General features: G+C 42.6%; 2 protein-coding genes across 4 annotated transcripts in view; one reads left to right on the top strand and one right to left on the bottom strand.

The window, feature by feature from the left end:
- CDK5RAP1 (CDK5 regulatory subunit associated protein 1) overlaps positions 1–9,340 on the top strand; it is a 35,771-nt gene extending 26,431 nt beyond the window's left edge. For all 3 annotated transcript variants that reach the window (XM_055544774.1, XM_055544776.1, XM_055544775.1), the window contains 2 exons: positions 2,263–2,403; positions 9,084–9,340. In XM_055544774.1, coding sequence (XP_055400749.1) covers positions 2,263–2,403; positions 9,084–9,164 — 222 coding nt within the window. In that variant the 3' untranslated portion in view covers positions 9,165–9,340. The remainder of the gene's footprint in view (positions 1–2,262; positions 2,404–9,083) is intronic.
- An 8,619-nt stretch (positions 9,341–17,959) lies between these two features.
- On the bottom strand, positions 17,960–20,581 carry LOC129625219 (vomeromodulin-like). Its single transcript, XM_055543336.1, has 4 exons — positions 20,421–20,581; positions 19,516–19,638; positions 19,155–19,222; positions 17,960–17,972 (listed from the first exon to the last, which is right to left on the bottom strand). The coding sequence occupies exons 1-4, from the start codon at positions 20,469–20,471 to the stop codon at positions 17,960–17,962; spliced, it is 255 nt and encodes an 84-aa protein (XP_055399311.1). The 5' UTR covers positions 20,472–20,581.
- Positions 20,582–20,899: the final 318 nt, after the last annotated feature.

The raw sequence follows: 20,899 nt of genomic DNA, 5'->3' as shown, positions 1-20,899 counted from the left end.
CCAGGGATTGAAGCCGGACCCCCTGCATTGGAAGTGCAGAGTCTTAGCTCCTGGACCACCAGGGAAGTCCCAACAGTAGTTTCTTATTATTTTCAAATATCTAGTCAATGTTCTAGTTTCCCTCTTTGTCTTATAAATGTTCGTGGTTGGTTTGTTCAAATCATGGAACATGAATGCTGTCTCTTTAAAAAAATTTATTGTAAAGCCGTCACAAACCTTGCAGAAAAGTAGCAGTATAGTACAAAGAACTTTTTTCTGTGAAGCATTTGAGAATAAGTTGCTCTGATGGTCCCAACTCCCCAAACATTAGAGTGTTTGTTTTGTGTGGACAGGAGCATTCTTCTAAATAACTATAGTACAACCATCAGAGTCAGAAAATTAAGCTTGTTAGATTATTACCATCCAGTCCTTAGACCTGACTTAAGTTTCTCCACTTACCTAAGAACCCGTCATTTATAAGAAAAAGATTCAGTTCAGTATCACATGTGTTGTCATTGTATCACTTTTTTGAAATTTAATGTGTTTTGGCAGGGCTTTGTTTGTGTTTTGTTTGGAATATATCAAGGCTACATAATTTGTGGGTTTATACTTTTCATCAGATTTGGAAAACTTTCGTTTATTACTCTTCAGATATTTTTCTGTACCCCTCCTGCTTTCTCCCACCGCCTCCCCTTTCTTCTCTCCTCCAATCACCCATGTGTCCAGCCACTTGATATTGTGTCGTAGGTCACTGAGGCTGTTCAGGTTTTTTTTTCCCCTGTCGTATTTTTTATATCTGTGCTTCACTTTGAATAATTCAGTTTCTATTATTCTGTCTTCAGTTTTGTTTTTCTTTGACAGTGTCTCATTTGCTATTATGTATTGAATTAATACATTCAGATGTTTTATATTTCATCTGTGTAAGTTACATTTGGTTTTTGTAAAAACATCTTCTAGTATTTCTCTCCTGCTTTCTTGTTTTCTTTTGAAACTTAGTATTTGAACTTAATTATAATAGCTGGTTTAATATCTTTGTAATAATCCCATCATTGCCATCATTTCTAGGTCTGCTTCATTGATTTTTTTCTTGATTATGAGTCACATTTTTCTGCTTCTGGGCATATCTAGTGATTTTTGATTGGATGTTGGACATTATTTTTGAATGTCTGGGATTTGTGTTGGGCTTTGTTTTAAAAAGCAGTTTCATTACTCGGGGTTTTGTTTGATCCTTTTAAGGTTTGTTTTTAATCTGCTAGAAAAGTTTTTTTATTCTAGGAAGTTTGGCCTTAGTACTAGGTGTGGCTGTAGATTCTAGAGTTGCTGCTGCATGTCCCAAAGAATCAATGAGGACTATTTGTTGCTAGATCAAATGATTCCCAGCCCAGTGTGAGATCTGGGAGCTAAACAGTTCTCAGCTAACCAATTCTTTGACTTCATGGCTTTTCACCCCCTCTTCTCTAGAACTTGCTCTACAATTTCTAGCTATTGCAGATTCCCTGGACTTTGATCCATTTTTCCTCAGTTCAGAGAGAACCACCATGTTCTGCTTGAGGTCTCCCTCCCAGCTTTGTGTTCTCTGGTCTGGCACATGTCTTCTGGTAGAATGCAGGGGTGATTCTCTCCATTTGTTTTCCTTCTCTTGGGGATCATAGTTTTACACAGTCTGTTGTCCAATATCAGAAAATAGGTTTTTCATATGTTTTGTCCAATTTCCTGGTTATTTAAGGCCTGAGGATGAATTTCGTTCTTGTCACTTCCTCATGACTGGAAGAGAAAGGCTTGTGTATGTTCTGGGAATTAATACCCAGAACTGCGTACTGCATACTGATTTTATTATTTTCCTGGCCCAGTCGTTTACATGTTATAATGGAGGCTCTGGCTTCCAGTCTTCTATTCACTGAGACCTGTAACCCAGGCCAGACAACCCGAGAACATTCCTGAGTGATTGCTATGAGACTCTGTGAAGTGAGAGTCATTTTACCGAATATATCACTCATATGCCCTTGGCATCAAGCCTGTTGGAGGTTCATTCCTGTGAAAGGTAATTCTGTAATCAAAGACTCATTGATCGAGTCATTTATTAAATGGACATATTGTCAGCAAAACTTTATTCAGTTTCTGTCATGTGCCATTTACTGACCTCATTGGTAAAGCAGCGGTGAAGCACTTAGTCTTAGGTGATTCCTTGGTTAAAAAGTGCTCTATGGCTCAGACCCCTGGGGATCTGAGACAGACCAAAAACTGGTGCCTGACATTCGTAACCTCTCCTCTGTCCTTTTGCAGCCCAGTAAACGCTCTGCTGCTGACCTGTGTGGCCGGAATGATGGAAACCTTAAGGTGATCTTTGCTGACGTAGAGATGGAGGATGCCACTGACTCTGGGCTCAGGGTCCGAGCTCAGCCTGGGGACTATGTGCTGGTGAAGGTAAGGAGTTCTTTTTGTGCTTTTGACTTGCACTGTGAAATGGGAGTTGGATTGGATAATTTGAGGGAATGAAGTTTTTTTTCCTGGAGAAATTCTTGAGTAAGATAAAAATCTCTTCTCAACCCCACCAATGCAAGGGCACTTGAATTAAATTTTAGACTACTCCTAACTAGGCCTTCTGTTTTATTCTCTTCTCTCCTGCCCTGAAAGGATTATTTCTGGGAATTTAGTGAGGTTGGAATAACAGTAGCAAGTAGTTTTCTGCTGGAGAGAGGCCAGGAAGATTAAGTTCTTATGTGAGTTGATAGTTCTCTCTGGCAGAGATGAGCATTCCCTTTGAGGTCTCTGATGCCCCAGACGTTCCTAACTTACAAGTTTCCTGCATTCCTTCCCTGGACTATAGGTCTAGTTGAATGGCTGTGGGATTTTTTCCTCTCATTTCACTGAAGATATTCCCCCTTGCTGAGTTTCCTCTCTCTTCTTTTCCGTCTTGTACAACCGCAGGTCTGCCACTGCCATCTTCCCTTTTTTTCCTCATGTCCACTTTGCCCCAGTGCCAGAGGCTGGCAGGACATGTGCTGATGAGGTGGCCAGGAGCACAAGTACTTTTCCAATACTGATCTCTGAGGCATCTGCAAAAGAGAGGTGGCAAGAGGGCGATTCTTCTACTGATGTCGTTCAGAGTTACATTCTCTGCCCTGTTCCTTGGTGCCTCACCCTCTACTCTTCCATCCTTGTTACTTCACCTCCTGCTTGAATCATCATAGGAGCCATGGTTCATGGTATGCAGCAGACAGAGTCTCATTTCCTTGGTGTGTAACTTCTGTAGATTGGCCTGGAAGTTTTACCAGCGCTCAGAACTTTTCTGTTCTGTCCATCTGACAAAATCAGTGATTTTGTGGTTGGGGACTTCTGTGATCTCATTCCTTTCTGGCCTTGTTCGGACAGGGGATTGTCTTACTTTCAGCATTGCCTAGAGGTTTCCTCAGGGGAGGAATTCCTACTAGGTAGCAACCTGATTCAGAGAAGGCAATGGCAACCCACTCCAGTACTCTTGCCTGGAAAATCCCATGGACGGAGGAGCCTGGTAGGCTGCAGTCCATGGGGTCGCTAAGAGTCGGACACGACTGAGCGACTTCACTTTCACTTTTCATTTTCATGCATTGGAGAAGGAAATGGCAACCCACTCCAGTGTTCTTGCCTGGAGAATCCCAGGGACAGGGGAGCCTGGTGGGCTGCCGTCTGTGGGGTCACACAGAGTTGGACACGACTGAAGTGACTTAGCAGCAGCAGCAGCAACCTGATTGATGTGGAAACAGTCTCTCATAGGCTTTTCTACTTGTTCTTTCTTTCTTTTTGACAGTGTCTTGTTTTCTTCTTCATCTTCTCAATTTTTGCTTCTTTGATTTTCATTTGATTTTTCATACCTCTTCCTATTCTCTTTCTACTATAGATAAAGGTTACTTGATAAAGGGATGAGGTTAGTGGGTTGGGTTATAATGTTAGTATGATATTCTTCTGTAAAATGGAAAAATTCCATTTGTCAAGAAAGACAGAAAGGTGATACTTGGGACTCTTTTGTTGTTGTTCCAAAGTGACATAATAAACCCGACAAGATTTAATGGAGGGAGCAAAATAAAGGAGAAACTGTGGAACCAGGGGTCTGTTGGCTGTTTCTGTCACTCGTATCTGCTCTTCTCATCTTTCTCCACTGAGAAAGTTTCTGGGCTGTACTAGAACCATTTCCTCATAAATTCCGTTTTCTTGTTGCCTTTCTTCTGTGGTGCTTATTTGGCTAGTCTCCAAGCTTGGTGAAAATGATTATCTGCTTCACTTTTTATCTGCGTGAAAACAGCTGAATAGTTGGGGAAGAGCACCCAGTTAATCTGTATGACATAGGTTAAGTCCGATAATGGTGACTGAAAACTCAGAATACACTGGTTTAAATAAGCAGAAGTTCTCTTTCTCATAAAAATCTAGATATATGGAAGGTCCAGGACTGGTGGTTGCGATGGCTCCATGATCACCAAGGGTCTCAACTGCGTCTATCTTTTGCTCTTCTCTGTGTGGCCTCCATTCTCAAGGTCATCTTATGATTCAAGATGGCTGTTGCAGCAACCATGTCCATATCCTAGCTTGTAGGAAGCAGGAAGAAGAGAGGTGAAGGGCATGCCCTCTTCCTTTCAAGACACTTTGCAGAAGTTGCACAAAAAGGCTGCAAAGAAGTTGAGAAGTATGGTCTTCGTTCTGAATGACCACGTGCCCAGTTAAAAATGGGTAATTCTGTTACTGAGGAGGAAGAGGAGAACTGTTGGGGGACAAGAAACAGTCTCTTCACAGAAACCAGCTGCACTCAGTTCACATTTATGCCATAAAGTTCAAATTGAACACTCAGCATGGCCCTGAAATCCTAATTTTACAGTATTTTCCCAGTAAATCACTGTAGATGCTGATTGCAGCCATGAAATTAAAAGACGCTTACTCCTTGGAAGGAAAGTTATGACCAACTTAGACAGCATTTTAAAAAGCAGAGACATTACTTTGCCAACAAAAGTCCATCTAGTCAAGGCTATGGTTTTTTCAGGGGTCATGTATGGATGTAAGAGTTGGACTGTGAAGAAAGCTGAGCACTGAAGAATTGATGCTTTTGAACTGTGGTGTTGGAGAAGACTCTTGAGAGTCCCGTGGACTGCAAGGAGATCCAACCAGTCCATTCTAAAGGAGATCAGTCCTGGGTGTTCATTGGTAGGACTGATTTTGAAGCTGAAACTCTAATACTTTGGCCACCTGATGTGAAGAGCTGACTTATTTGAAAAGACCCCCATGCTGGGAAAGATTGAGAGCAGGAGGAGAAGGGGACAACAGAGGATGAGATGGTTGGATGGCATCACCGACTCAATGGACATGGGTTTGGGTGGACTCCGGGAGCTGGTGATGGACAGGGAGGCCTGGTGTGCTGTGGTTCATGGGGTCACAAAGAGTCGGACACGACTGAGCGACTGAACTGATCTGAACTCTTCATTCTCCCTAAATCTTCACTCACGTCTTTAAATCCTAGTCGCAGCTATGTCTGTCTTGTCTTGTGTAGAGAAAATAGATGCAGTCGCGTGACATCTCACTGTCTCGTTGCTGTTTGCACCCACTCAGGCGCGTCTCCACCTGTCCCTGCTGTCTGCTCATGTGGGCTGTGTAGGAAGTGTCTGCGTCTTCTGTCACACTGCTGCTTGTGCTTTTTGCTTCCATCCCTTCACATCCTCTCCAGATTTGCATTTTTCTTCTCTCTCTCTTGTGTCCTAAACTTAATGTGGCCAAAATAGAATGAATTCTTCCCACTTTCCTGCAGTTTTCTTCTTTTGAAGCCTCTTCCATCTCAGCAAATAGCACCACTCAGTTGCTAAAACCAAATATATAGAATCATTCTAGATATTTATTTTCTTGTACTCCCCTTCAGTAGTTCATCTGTTTCAGCTCTACCTATGGAATGTATTTTGGGTCTCTTTCTTTCTCTAAGCTGTCTTCTTGGTTAGCTTAGATTAGAGCAGCCTTTTCACAAGTTTTCTTGTTTCTGTATTTTGAAAGTGAATTATTTTATTGAAGCATATCATAAATGTAGAAAATTGCTCAAAAGTGTACTTAATACTTTATGAATCATCACAAAGTGACCCTACCCATGTGACTGCCTCCTGAATCAAAAAACAATATTTTCAGAACCTCCAAAACCCCCCTCATGTTCCTACCATACTCTTCTTCTTCCCTCCATCCTAATTTTTAATACCATAGTTCAGTTTTGCTTATTTTTGATATAAAATTGAATCATACAGTGTAGATTTTTGATAACATGGATATTGTGCAGTTCATCTATGATAATACTTATCCATTTTATATGAATATACCACAATTTATATATTGTACTTTCGATGGCCATTTTGATTGTTTTCCATTTTGGAGCTATTACGAATAGAGCTGCTATGTATGTGTTATAGTGCATTCTATAGGGTATATGGTTTGAAATTGCTGGGAAACTGGGTATATATAATAGAAAGAGCCAACATGATTATACCGTTTTGCACTCCCACCAACAGTACCTGAGTGTTTCAGAGGCTTTGTATTCCTGCTTTCATTCTTGCCCTCCTCTAGTCTTCCTGCTCCATAGCAGTCAGTTTGATCTTTCTAAATCAGATCACTCACTCATTTGCTTAAGCCCTCCAGTGGTTTCTCATTGGAGCCACAGGGTGTCCAGGGCCTTTTATGATCTTTCCCAGCTACCTTTCCAACCTCATGTCCTCTGTCCTCTTTTTATTCTCTTTCATCTAGTCTTGGTGGCCTCTTTTTTTGCCTCTCAGACTTAGTTCGAGTGTTAGGGACTTTGAAAATGCTGTGTCACTTAGGAGGGTCTTGATTTTTGCCTGGCTGCCTTCTTTTAAACATTCCAAGTTCTCTTAAATGTCACCTCCTTGAAAAGCTCACTAGTGCTGAAAGCAACTTCCCTCTGCCTTGCTCTTGTCACTGTTTGGGCATTAGCCCATTTTATCTTCATCAATTCAGTTCAGTCACTCAGTTGTGTCTGACTCTTTGCGACCCCATGGACTGCAGCATGCGAGGCCTCCCTGTCCATCACCAACTTCCGAAGTTTACTCAAACTCACGTCCATTGAGTCAGTGACGGCATCCAACCATCTCATCCTCTGTCGTCCCCTTCTCCTCCCCCCTTGTCCTCCCCTTCTCTTTCCTAGCATCAGGGTCTTTTCAAATGAGTCAGCTCTTCACATCAGGTGGCCAAAGTATTGGAGTTTCAGCTTCAATATCAGTCCTTCCAATGAATATTCAGGACTGATTTCCTTTAGAATGGACTGGTTGGATCTCCTTGAAGTCCAAGACTCTCAAGAGTCTTCTCCAGTACCACAGTTCAAAAGCATCAATTCTTCTGTGCTCAGCTTTCTTTATAGTCCAACTCTCACATCCGTACATGACTACTGGAAAAACCATAGCCTTGACTAGATGAACCTTTGTTGGTAAAGGTTAATATGCTGTCTAAGTTGGTTATAACTTTTCTCCCAAGGAGTAAGTGTCTTTTAATTTCATGGCTGCAGTCACCATCTGCAGTGATTTTGGAGCCCCCTAAAATAAAGTCTGCCACTGTTTGCACTGTTTCTCCATCTGTTTTTCATGAAGTGATGGTACTGGAAGCCATGATCTTTGTTTTCTGAATGTTGAGCATTAAGCCAACTTTTTCACTCTCCTCTTTCACTTTCATCAAGAGGCTCTTTAGTTCTTCTTCACTTTCTGCCATATAGGTGGTGTCATCTGCATATCTGAGGTTATTGCTGTTTTTCCTGGCAATCTTGATTCCAGCCTGTGCTTCATCCAGCCCATTGTTTCTCATGATGTACTCTACATATAAGTTAAATAAGCAGGATGACAATATACAGCCTTGATGTACTCCTTTTCCTATTTGGAACCAGTTTGTTGTTCCATGTCCAGTTCTAACTGTTGCTTCCTGACCTGCATACAGGTTTCTCAAGAGGTAGGTCAGGTGGTCTGGTATTCCCATCTCTTTCAGAATTTTCCACAGTTTATTGTGATTCACACAGTCATAAAGGCTTTGGCATAGTCAATAAAGCAGAAATAGATGTTTTTCTGGAACTCCCTTGCTTTTTCCATCATCCAGCGGATGCTGGCAATTTGATCTCTGGTTCCTTTGCCTTTTCTAAATCCATCTTGAACATTTGGAAGTTCATGGTTCATATACTGCTGAAGCCTAGCTTGAAGGATTTTGAACATTACCTTGCTAACATGTGAAATGAGTGCAATTGTACCATAGTTTGAACATTCTTTGGCATTGCACGTCTTTAGGGTTGGAATGAAAACTGACCTTTTCCAGTTCTGTGGCCATTGCTGAGTTTTCCAAATTTGCTGGCTTATTAAGTGCAGCACTTTTTAACAGCATCATCCTTTAGGATTTGAAATAGCTCAACTGGAATTCCATCACGTATACTAGCTTTGTTCATAGTAATGCATCTTGACACAATAAATGTCTTAGGAAGGTGTTTGACAGGTGCAGCCTGGATCACAGCTGCCTTGGGTTGGGAGGGCAGCGTCTGTGGTAGGCTTCCTAGGTGGCACTAGTAGTAAAGAACCCGCCTGCCAGTGCAGGAGATGGAAGAGACTCGGGTTTGATCCCTGGGTCTGGAAGATCCCTTGGAGGACGACATGACAACCCACCCCAGTATTCTTGCCTGGAGAATCCCATGGACAGAGGACCCTGGCAGTTCATAGGGTCGCAGAGTCAGACACGACTGAAGTGACTTACCATGCACGCGTGTCTGTGTTAGGCAGCTCGTACATGAACTTTATGGTTGCCTCTGGGGAAGACCATCTCCCAAGAGAAAAGGGAGTAGTGGCTGTTTGGGACTGACCTATTTTGGACTTCTTAAATTATATATATTAGTATTGTATCAGATGTCTCTGGGGGCATAGAGGAACCATGCTGTCTCTTAAATTATATACATTAGTATTGTATTAGACGTCTCTGGGGGCAGAGAGGAACCGTGCAGTCTCGAGATGCTGGCCTGTTATCTCCCATTAGATTCCATTTGGTGGCCTCTCCTTTGGACCATTCACATTAAGTCCCTGTAGTTCAGTCCCAATTACCTTGCCTTCTTCTGATTTGTTTTCTTTCAGATCACCTCAGCCAGTTCTCAGACACTTAAAGGACGTGTTCTCTGCAAGACCACTCTGAAGGACTCTACAGCATATTGCTGACCTGAGTGGTTGGCGTCAGTCTTTTCTGGCAGGAAGAGAAATATGAGTGGTCACTAATGAAAGACGAAGCTTTGGAGCCAAGCCTCAAGTGGTGAAGCAACTTTCTATGAAATGGAAAATGCATTTCTTTGCTGCTTTGTGAATAGCTTTTACAGTCATTAAATTTACCTAAAGTAGTTCATTTTTATCTACTTTTACTTCATTTTTGCCTTGGTGAGTGTCTGAGATTTTCCCTAGTTTCCCAACCCAGTTTCTGTTGTGGACTGTAACACTTCTCTGGTTTTCTCTCACGTACCCTAGGAATTGGAGACTAAAGGGGCAGGGAAGGTGGAGAGAACCATTTGCTTAGGAAAACCTGCTGTAGATCTTTCTAACATTTTGGTCTGATAACATTGACTCAGCTACCTATCTCCTCACTTTATTTTACCTGAGAAATTCCCTCATGGACCCCCCCCCCCCCTTTTTTTTTTTAAGCTTGTCAGAGTATTTTTTGCCTTCAGGTCTGACAGCATTTGGAGTTTAGAAAACATCATTACCTTCTAGTAGGTTCTGAGGAGTCATTCTTGGCTCCTTAATCTGCCAAGATTATGTCATTCTGTGGGGATCATGTGAAAAAATCCCAAAGATGGTGGTATAGAATATTTGGAGTCAGAAGGACTTTGGTCTAAGTTTCCGCTCCATTGCTTCAGAGTTGTGTGAACTTGAGTAGTTATTTTATTATTTATCTGTGCCTTGATTTTCTCATGTGACATGGGAATAATAATACAATGCTTATCTCATCTGGAGTTCAGTGAGATTGTACTTGGGAGGAACTTAGCACGGTCTGTGGAACACAGTAAAATCTTAGCAGATGAAGAGTGATCATTGAAAGATTTTGCTTCTAAAACACACTGTGTATATTAGGATATGCTGAGGCTTTTATTGTGTGTCTGGCTATGATCTCCTTTTTACACCTTCCCACTGACCTGCATGGCAACCTTTGGGAATCCCAGGCTGGGAACCTCTTCCGTATCTGTTGGCATGGCTTGAGGGAGTTGATTTCTGTCCTCAAGATCCATCTTCTGGGACTTCCCTGGTGGTCCAGTGGCTAAGACTCTGAGCTCCCAATGCAGGGGGCCCAGGTTCCATCCCTGGTCAGGGAACCAGATCCCACATGCCACAATGAAGGTTGGAGATCCTGCATGCTGCAACTAAGACTTGTCGCAGCCAAATAAAAATAAATATTAAAAAAAATCCATCTTCTACTCAAGAAATATTTGTTATGGCTCTTCACCTCAGTCTTTATTCAGAAGACATGAAAAACTTTTGGAAATTTTATTTTACTTTTTATGAAAAAGTAAATCATACATGTGGTAAATAATTCAGACAATATAACAGGTATCTGTAATTGGTCAGTTTCCTGCCTTTTACTTTTTTCCTGGATCAGAAAAGGCCAGCATTTGGGACGTCTCTGGTCCAGTGGGTAAGACTCTGCAGTCACAATGCAGAGGGCCTGGATTTGATCCCTGCTTGGGGAACTCGATCCTGCATGCATGCTGTAACTAAGTCTCACATGCCGCAACTAAGACCCAGTACCGCCAAAATAAATAATAAATAGACAGACAGTCATTGAAAAAAGAATGGTGCCTAATGTATAGTAGGTGAAAGTGAGAAGTGAAAGTGTTAATTACTCAGTCGTGTCCAACTCTTTGCGACCCCATGGACTGTAGCCCACCAGGCTCCTCTGTCCCTGCAGTTTTGCAGGCAAGAATACTGGAGTGGGTTGCCATTTCCTGCTCCAGGGTATCTTCCTTACCCAAGGATTGAACCTGTGTCTCTTGCATCTCCTGAGGCGAATTCTTTACCACTGTGTCACCTGGGAAGCCCTTAATGGTTGCTTTGAGGATTATAATATCTCCCAATTAATATTAATTTAGTTTCAATAGGATTCAAAAACATTGAAGGGTACCATTCCATCCCATGTTGTTGTTATTGTTCTAAAATACATCTTAATGCACTGTGTACCCCTTAACATAGATTTATAATTCTTGTTTTACTTAATTCACTTCTGAATCTTACAGGGTAAAGAAAGAGGAGTTACTATTGATTTTCAGAAACTCACATTTGCACTCAGGTTTAAATAAAGGAAAATTAGGCTCCTCCTCTTAATAGGAAGTGGCTGGGTTCCTGAAGAGTATGTGGGATGGCAGGTCTTGGTGCCATCTTTGGAATATAGTCTGCCACAGATCTCATGGCAAGAGAAAGAGTTTGGTGATGAGTTGGGAGAGTTGAAAGAAACTAGGAGCTTAGTGTAGATGAAATACTGTCAGGGAGGGACAGACTGGTCTAATATGAGATGAGATGGGAATGGTTGGCTTTAGGTGCATTGTCCAGGACCTTTGAGGCCTGATGGGTTTTATTTAAATACAGTGGGGAGACATTGGATGGTTTTTAATTTTTTAAATTTTTAAATATTTTTGACTTTCAGAGAAGTTGCAAAGTGAGTTCATAGAGCATTCTCCTAAGTCATCACACAGCATAGTGTTCATTTGTCAGAGCTATGAAATTAATATTGGCACATTGCTATTCACTAAGAGTAAAACTTCATTCAGATTTCACCAGCTTTTCCTCTGATGAATGTGCCTTTTTATTGCAGTATCCAATCCAAGATACCACATTGCATTTAGTTGTCATGTCTCCTTAGTCTCTTGTGATTTGTGAAAGTTACTCAGTCTTCCCTTGTTTTCCGTGACTGACGCTTCTGAAGAGTACCAGTCACAAATTCTCAGTTTGGATTTTTCTGCTATTTTCTTATGATTAGTACGTTTATTATCGAATCATACCAGAGTGTACGTGATATAACATCATTGTTGAAGTTAATCTTTTATCACCTATTAGATGGTGGGGATTGAGCCCAAACTCCAAAGTGGAGGGTTATTTACATGTATTATTTGGAATTCTGTAGGAAAAATGCCTCTTTCCCTCTACTTATGTATTTATTCCATCATTTATGTCAGAATGGACTCATGGGTGTTTATATTTTGGTTTATACTCTGATATTTATTTAATTTTGCTCAAATTGATCCCAGTTTGGGCATTGGGAACACTTTCACGTTGACTCTTGTGCCCTTTTATTTTTCTTAGTTTTTGTTAATATTTTGTTTCATGTTTTTAAACAAACTTTAAATTTTAAAATAGTTTTACTGAATTATTGCAAAATAGTGCAGAGAGTTTTTCTATACACTGTACCCAGTTTTCCCTATTGTAATATTTTATTGTGGTTCATTTGTTAACACCTAATAAATCAATAGTGATGCATTATTTACTGAAGGCCATACTTTATTCAGATAGCTTCAGTTTTTCCCTAATCTCTTTTTATTTTTCCAGAATCCCATCTGGGAGGCCACATTACAATCATGTCTCTTTAGGTTCCTCTTGACTCAGACTTGTAATTTTGATGACATTGATAGTTTTGAGGAGAACTGGTCAGATATTTTGCAGTGTCCCTTTGTTAGGATTTGTTATGTTTTTCTCATGTTTAGATTGGAATTACGTGTTTTGGGAAGGAAGACCACGAAGGTAAAATACCATTCTCATTCCATCATAAGGGTACATACTATTAATATGATTTATCACTGTTTATACTGACCTTGATCACTTGGCTTCAGGTAGTGTTTGTCAGATTTTTTCATTGTACAGTTGCTCTTTTTTCCCCTTTCTATACTTTGGAGAAAAGTCGCCATGTGCAGCTGAAGCTTAGTGAATGGAAGTTATGCCCTCCCTCCTCAAGGGTGCAGTAGCTTGTGTAAATCATTTTGGCTTCTTCTGCACAGGAGATTTGCCTGTTCTCACCTGTATATTTACTGAATCATTTATTTATATTAGTTTAGGCTGCTAGATATTTATTTTATTCTATGGGTTATAATCCAGTTGTTCAGTCACTAAGTCATGTCTGACTCTCTGCGACCCCATGGACTGCAGCATGTCAGGCTCCTCTGTCCTCCACTATCTCCCAGAGTTTGCTCAGATTCATGTCCATTGAGTTGGTGGTGCTCTCTAACCATCTTATCCTCTGCTTCCCCCTTCTCCTTTTGCCTTCAGTCTTTCCTAGCATCAGGGTCTTTTCCAGTGAATTGGCTCTTCACATCAGGTGGCCAAAGTATCAGAGCTTCAGCTTCAGCATCCTTTCTAATGAATATTCTGGATCAATCCAATACTCCTTTATATATTTCATTGGCCAAATTGTTTCAGCTCTGGAAGCTCTTTCTTTTGGCCCTCTATCCCTTTGACACACTTCCGCCTTTGTATGAGTGCCTTCTTCCTTGCATCTGAGCTGTTCTGGGTCATTTTTCATATTTTGTTTCTAGTCTTAGAATTAGCCATTTCTCCAAGGGGACTGATTAGGTTCCTTTGATAAAGAATGGTATAGAAATCAACATCTGGGTACTGATATACTCGTTGCGAATGTGATTTGGAAGGCTTCTTGTTTTTTATTTATTAAAATTTTTTTTAATGTGTACCTTTTTTTTTAAGTCTTTATTGAATTCGTTACAGTATTGCTTCTGTTTTATGTTTTGGTTTTTTGGTGTGGCATGTGGGAGCTTAGCTCTTTGACCAGGGATCAAATGCTCACCTTCTAAGGGAAGTCCCATTTTTTGTTTTTTTAAATGGAGTGGAATTCACATAACATAAAATTAACTAAGTTAAAGGAGACAGTTTAGTGGCACAAGGTTCAACGACAACCTCTATCTGGTTCCAAACCATCACTCCAGAATAGAACCCCATACCCATTAAGAGTGTGATCGGGTCTTTGTCTTGTGCGGTGCTGTCCTTGCTGTAAGGCACACCCAGTCTATGGCCCTGCTTCCCTTTCTGATCTTTTGTGTCCACAACCTGAGCTGTTTTGGTTCTGGAGCACACAGTTGTGCAATACACTGGCATAGGGCAGAGAGTCTCTGCCTGGTTTAGAGTTCAGAGTTGTGTTTCTCATTATCCCTGTTGTGTATTTTTCTGGGTTTCTCTGCATTTACTGACCTAACATTGATATCTTTCCTCTCACAGCCACTTGGCCTGGCCTGTAGTCCCTGAGCTGGGATCTAGATCCTTTGCTGCCCTGTTTATGATATTATCGGACTCTTATCTGCTCTGTTCCACCCAGCTTTTAGCATTTGGACTGTGCCCTTCAGTTTTTAACATGTGACAATGGGGAAGTTGGAGCCTAGCCCCTGTGTGATTTTCATCTTGGGCCAATGGGCAGAAGAGAACGTTTGGCATTTGGGGACGGGAGGCCTGAGCTGTGGGAAGAAAAGTCTTAATCAGTGTCAGGATTGTTCCCTAGAGCACTCTGTAAAGTAATCCTGAGTTTTGTGGCCTCATCACTCATATTACTAATTTTTGTCCCCAGTAAGAAGTGCTTTTACTAGTCATAAACACACAATGGAACTCCTATTTGTAAGAATTAAAGACACATCACTTTTTTTTTTCTGCATGAAAACAGGTTATTTATTGGTGAGATAATTAGAAAAGTCCCCACCTATCCCTGGATTCCTGCCTTTCTTACACTTGTTAATTCAGGGTATTGTTGGTGAAATTCCAAAGCATAGCTGGACATGTTGAGAACACTAACTCTACTTAATTCCTTAGTCAAAAGGATGTCTTTTCCACAGTGTTTCATAGAGAGGGATTACAGAGTGTCTTTGCTTTCATTCTGAAACATTCCCTGGCTTCCGGTGCTGGGTTTAGTTTGTGGCTTGAAAATCATTCTGTGGGGAGACAAAAGACAGCTAGTTATATACTCTTAAATACGTAAGCTGGTGCAGGCACAGGCTGAGCCAGGCAGTGGACTCCATCCCCCTGACCGCAGCACTGGCTTCAAGGATGGGGATGTGGAACAGTTCAGGCCAATGGGAGCCCCAGATGTTACTTCTGGATGACTTTCATTTGTTATTCCGGAAATAGGGTGAAGTTCCTGATAGTTAGGGACCCCCAGTTCAGAGCCAAAATAGAGCCCACCCCAAAGCATTTAGAGTCAAGAGATGGATTCTGGTGTCACATTTGGGCCACTGCTGAAGTTAGCACCATCCTTGGATGTTAGGACCAATAACTCTGTGTTGTTGCTTGAACCAGTTTTGGTTGAGTTTCCTGTCACTTGCAGCTGAAACACAATTGGCATTCATCTGATCCAGTCCCTTAACTCAGGCGGAATGCGGGAGGCAAAGGGATATGTCCAGGCCCCTCATAGTTACGGAGCATAAGAGTAGGAGGTAGAAAGCTAACATTGAGGCAAGTGCTGATTTTACCAGCCTCTACACTGTAGTAATTGGTTTGGTCACAGATTCATGGACTTTGGGGGATTAAGTAAAAATTAGAATGTAAGACTTCTGAAATTTGAGCCAACATGAAAGAAATTAATGTTTTCCCAGTCAGATGGCATACTCATTAGACATGTTTATCAAGAATGGAACATTGTAAGGGTGATGGAGATTCTAAATTTATTTACTCTCTCGTATATCTTCTCTAGTTTCACCCCTCTTTCACTGTTTTCCTGGTGGCAAATTTACATAAAGGTTCCATCCTTTTAACTATTTTTCAGAAAGCAAGTTCTCTTTTCAGTTTTCCCTAAGTGTGAGGTTAGATAGATGGGAAGAAGGGGAAATCTGAGTCAGGGTGGTAAAGAACAAGAGGCTTTACAGTCAAAAGGCAACAGTGTGGATGAATCAGGAATATGTAGTGGGGATGTAGGGCTTCCCCGATGGCCCAGTGGTAAAGAATCTGCCTCCCAATGCAGAAGACATGGGTTCGATACCTGGCTTGGAAAGATCCGTTGGAGGAGGAAATGACAACACATTCCAGTATTCTTGCCTGGAAAATCCCATGGATGGAGGAGCTTGGTGGGCTACAGTCCATGGGGTTGCAAAGAGTTGGACATGACTGGGCGTGCGTGCACGTGTTTCCAGTCTCAGGGTTAGAACTTACATGGTAATGACAGGGACAGTAGGCAATGAATCTGCTTAGGAAAGACTAGGGAGACTGGATGGAGCTGGTAAAGCAGCCCAGACAGACTTTGATGCCAGGGCCCACTGGCCTTATTCATTACTCTGAAGACAGGTGCAGAGTGGACTTTAATGTGAAAGGAAAATGTTTGTATTTCTTTCTCTTACCGATTTAAGCACTTGAAGCTTGGCACTGTTTAGAGAATTTGGGATTACTCCTAGTGGAATATTCCATTGATTTATGTTTCCTGAAAAAAAGAAGGCACATCTTACGATGTGAGTTGAAAGAAACAATGGCTAGGGTAGGTTGTTTTAGCCACAGTCAACTGGAGAATGTCTCTGGGCAGAGTGTGGCTCTAGGGGAAATCTCTCCCCCGCCCCTTCAACAGAGGGATCTGAGTTAAGACACAGTTTCTCCCAGTCTTGTGTGTGTGTGAGGGTGAGTTCTCAAGGACCCTAGAGCTAACTGGAAATCTGATGGGTATAATCGATACCAAGAGAGATGCTGGCATGTCTGCCCTCTTTCTCTTAAGAAACCAGAAGAATTAAGCCTTGCTCTTTTGATTTCATTTGCAATACATCAACCCCTCTAGAGTTCATCGTTAATATGCATAGATGGCATTTTGTGCTCTATCTCTTGATGATCATCAGGGTTATGAACTCATACTCCTAAATTTCTCAAACTCTGTTATCTATGTGACTAGGTGACGAGGCCCATGTTTCTTTCCTCTAAGTGGCATAATGCTGTTCTGAAGACACCCAGTGGGCTGGATTTCATTTGGACCGGGAGAAGAAACATTTTGATTTGGTTTTCATGTTTTGCCATCTCAAGATGCTGCGGTCCCTATCTGATAATAAAAACGTGCTCTTCAGTCCCGCAATGACCAGATGATACTCTGCTCGCTGCTTTGGCACAGGCTGCAGGGTGCTGTCCCGTCCCGGCCTTTCAGTGACACTGACTTTTCTGGTGTTCACGTTACTCGTTCCACATACTGGTAACAGCAAATAGAAGTTTCTTCAGAACTTCACGTAGCGCATCTCTTTCTTCCTCCTCCTGAAAGAGATGGGTGGAGTGTTTTTGTTAGTACATCTGCTAGCCTCCCAGCTAGTCCTCACATAGTGGAAAGTGGTCTTGGGTTCCTCTGGACATGTGGGCTCTTTTTTTTCCTGGTACTCGACAAGGCTATGTGGGGAGGTGGATCTCAATTTATCCCTCAGGCCTCTAATTCTTTGGGGATTTTCAAAGGCCTTTCAAGTAGGTTTTTGATGCCTTGGGTGGCTCCTTGGCCAGTGTTTCTTGGGATCCTGTTCCAGACATTGCTGTAGGCACTGAGATGCAGCTGTGTGCCCTCAGGCCAAATGCCGTTTCAGTATTTGGGAGGATGGACTGTACTCTTCGGGATCTGTTCCGAGTCCCCTTGGATCTGGTGCTCTGTTTACCTCCCTTCTTTTGCATTCCCCTCGACAGGCCTAGGAGTCCACGCTGCCTACCCTTTGCACTTCCTGTTTCCTCTACCTGGTTTACACCTTTGCTCCCTGGTAAACTCCTGCTCCTTCTTCAGGGCTGAGTCCAGGCATCATTTTCTCAGTGAACCCATGGTCTGCCTGCCTGTTCATGCTTTCTGCTCTCTGTCTTTTTCATGGTCAGTTGATAGCTATTGCATCAGTGTCTGTTCCCTGTTAGGTGGGTAGTTACATGAGGTCAGGGTTCATGCCTTCTGTGATCCTTCCCCTGCACAGAGCTCGGCCCAGTACAGATAAGGTGAAGGAACCTGGGCTTACACTGACTTCCAGGGTCTACCTCTCAGCTGACATCCCCCTGTCTCAGGGCTGACACCTGGGACATAGACATAAGGCTGTTCGCCTCTGAGTGCATATTGTGTGCCTCCAGCCAGTGTGTGGTTACCAGATTCTTAATGATGGGGCTTAATTCATATATGGTTTTAATCTGTCCCTGTCCTCCTGCTTAAACTAGAGTGTCACTCCCGGAATCTGGGACTTCACCATTGTTTCATGTCACAGATTTAGGGTCACACATGTAGTGATGCTCACTAAATGTTTGTTGAATGAAAGTATAATTATGTGTGTGTGTAAGATCAAATGTCATAAAGGTGGGGGTAGTGAGATGCTCTGGTGAGCCAAGGTGTAAATAGAATCCACATCATGTTTTCTTCCTTTCTGTGGACCCTCAAGACTTCCTGGTGTATCCGAATCACCAAACACAAAGAGCACAGATTCTAGGCCTGCCTTTAGGTCATTGACTGAGGTCATTGAATGAGCTTGGGGAACCGGGTTTTAAGAGCTTCCCAGAGAGAACCTAGGTTTGGAACCTGCAGTCCTGCTCCACATTGCGTCTGTGATCCAATCTGTGTCTTTTTTTTTTTTTTTTGAGAGTCCTGTTTTACTGAGTGCCTGGCTTGAAAATAATTTCTCACCTATCATAGATAAATATTTTGAAAAATCAGATTGACTTACAGCCTCAGGGGGTGTCACGCTGTGTTTAGCACTGTCAGGAAAGACAAGGAAAAATTATTTCCAAATAACAATTATTAACCAGTTCTAAAGTAGAGTTTAGGTATTAGCTCAGTTCCTTCTTGAAGTCACTTATAAAATGTTGTAATAAATACAGAGGAGAAAGAGCAGATTTAAGGTGCATAACAGCATGTGAGTAAAACTTCTTTCTGATTTCCCTGTAATGATCCAAGTATTTCTCAAAGGCCTTGTCCATTATTCTTTGCATGTGATTTGAATTGGGTTCTTCTTTTTTTCTTAATTGGAGGATAATTGCTTTACGGTATTGTGTTGGCTTCTGCCGTACAACAACATGAATGAGTCCTAAGTGTACGTATGTCCCCTCCCTCTTGAGCCACCCCCACCCTCGCCCCATCCCACCCCTCTGGGTTGTCACGGAGCCCCGGGTTGAGCTCCCTGTGCCTGTACAGTAGTTTCTGAATTGGTTTCTTGAGATTGCATTCTATGCTGATGAATGGCAAGAGGAGTTTGTAGTTATAGACCGTACCTGTCAATCTTGATGGTGGTTTTGATTTTGTTGTTTGAAATCTCACTTGCATGGGAGATGGTGACGTCCTGCATAAATATAAAACAAACATGAGTTGAAAATACCTTCACCAGGCTGCTCAGCAAACGTGTCATGTTGTGGTATGACCAGCAGGTGACAGGTGATGCCTGGCGTGGAGGCGACCAGGTCTTAGGAGACAGCCTACCAGCCTGGTTGGCCTCCTCCTCCTAGGGACACCCAGGCACTCTGACCCCCAGAGTTTTGGTAGTAGTTCCCCCCCAGAGCACTCTTCTTTCCATGGGACCTCTGCTCCTATTCGTTCCTCCTCATAGCCATTCCCGATTTGTTACTCAGCACTCACCGTCTGCCCAGTGGCTATGTTCTCACCATCCTTCTCTATAGTGACCCAGTAGGCGGCGTTGATTTTGTTGTTCGGCAGGTGGTGGTAAATGATTTTGGTGATCGCCGCTTCCAGGTTGTTTATCTGTGGTAAAGAAGTCATCGTATAGAGTATGGAGAGGGAGAGGGCTGCAGGATGTTGCATGGTGAGATATCCATGCATTGCTCGATTCCATTATTCAGATGTTTATGGATCCTGCGGTATGCATTGGTCACCTTGCTGGGTGCTGCCACAGCTGATATGAGCACACAGACACCATCTCATTCCAGACATCTCCCTTTATCGCATTTCCTTTCTCGAAAAGACAGTGGGGCCCATGACACAGAAGCGTGTTTCTATTACTCCTCATCCATTTTAGAGCCCATTTCTTTCTGTGCTCTTGTAGCAGATAGCTCTGCACTTGATGATTTTGGGAGACTGTGTTAAGGAAGCATTGAAATAGAGCCTGGCACATAGAGAGTACTGAAGATTATGATTTTGTTATAACTACCTGCCTTCTACCACTTTCTGGGCAGGAAGCAAGTGAATACCTCCTACGTAGATAAACCCACTCCCTTGCACATGCTGTGAGTGTTGGTTAAGTTGCTTCCTCACTTTGGTCGCCTGTAAAATGGAGAGAAGCAGCTCTGCCTCCCAGAGCTCCTGCTCCCCCTGTGCCCTGCTCTCTCCTTTCCCCTAGTGCATTATATACAAGACCCAGTTAGACGACCATTAAGGGAAAATCTGTATCCCATAGCATTCCTCGTCTTTATCTCTGGAAGAGCATTCCAGAACCCACTTGGCATTTCTACCTTCTCACACTTAGAGGTTGATAGGCTAGGCTTAAGCAAAGAGGAGGGTCGAAGGGCCATGTGGTTGAGGCTCACCTTGACAGAGCTCTCCTTGGCACTTTTAGTGACAATCTCCCTGAGCATCATTTGGGACAAAATCACGGCAGTGTTGACATTATTAGGATCTGGAGGAAGATGGCTTCCAGGCACAGGGGATTTATTTTGGTTAAAGTAGGCCTAGAGAGAGAACAAGAGAAACATCCCTGTTATCGTGTGAGACTGCCATCAATTTCAGGGTCTTCGAAGGCCCGTCTGTGATGCTGAGGAGTGAGGTGGCCCCATGTGAATCCTACAGTGGATGAGCATGAAGACAAAACACAGTTGACCTCCCTGCCCCCTTGTTGTGGGACTGTAGGGGGGTCGTGGGAGAGAGGAGCCCCTTACAGAGGAGGAAGCACTGCCGTCTCCAGCCGATTAGCCCTGAAACAGTGCCCCTTGGTCCCCCAGACCTCCGATTTTCCAAGAGAAGCTACATGTCTTCATTTTCCAATGAATTCCTCCATTTAAATGTTGCC

The sequence above is a fragment of the Bubalus kerabau genome, chromosome 13 (assembly GCF_029407905.1).
Source record: "Bubalus kerabau isolate K-KA32 ecotype Philippines breed swamp buffalo chromosome 13, PCC_UOA_SB_1v2, whole genome shotgun sequence".
In the NCBI taxonomy this organism is placed as follows: Eukaryota; Metazoa; Chordata; class Mammalia; order Artiodactyla; family Bovidae; genus Bubalus; species Bubalus kerabau.
The sequence above is the reverse complement of the archived record's forward strand: the minus strand, read 5'-3'. Positions and strand labels throughout refer to the sequence as shown.

Excerpts from the sequence above, each read along its gene's own strand:
- LOC129625219 (XM_055543336.1), bottom strand. The coding sequence starts at position 20,471 with ATGATGCTCAGGGAGATTGTCACTAAAAGTGCCAAGGAGAGCTCTGTC. Across the intron at positions 19,639-20,420 it reads CCAAGGAGAGCTCTGTCAAG|ATAAACAACCTGGAAGCGGC; the intron begins GTGAGCCTCAAC and ends TCTTTACCACAG. Across the intron at positions 19,223-19,515 it reads ACATAGCCACTGGGCAGACG|GACGTCACCATCTCCCATGC; the intron begins GTGAGTGCTGAG and ends ATATTTATGCAG.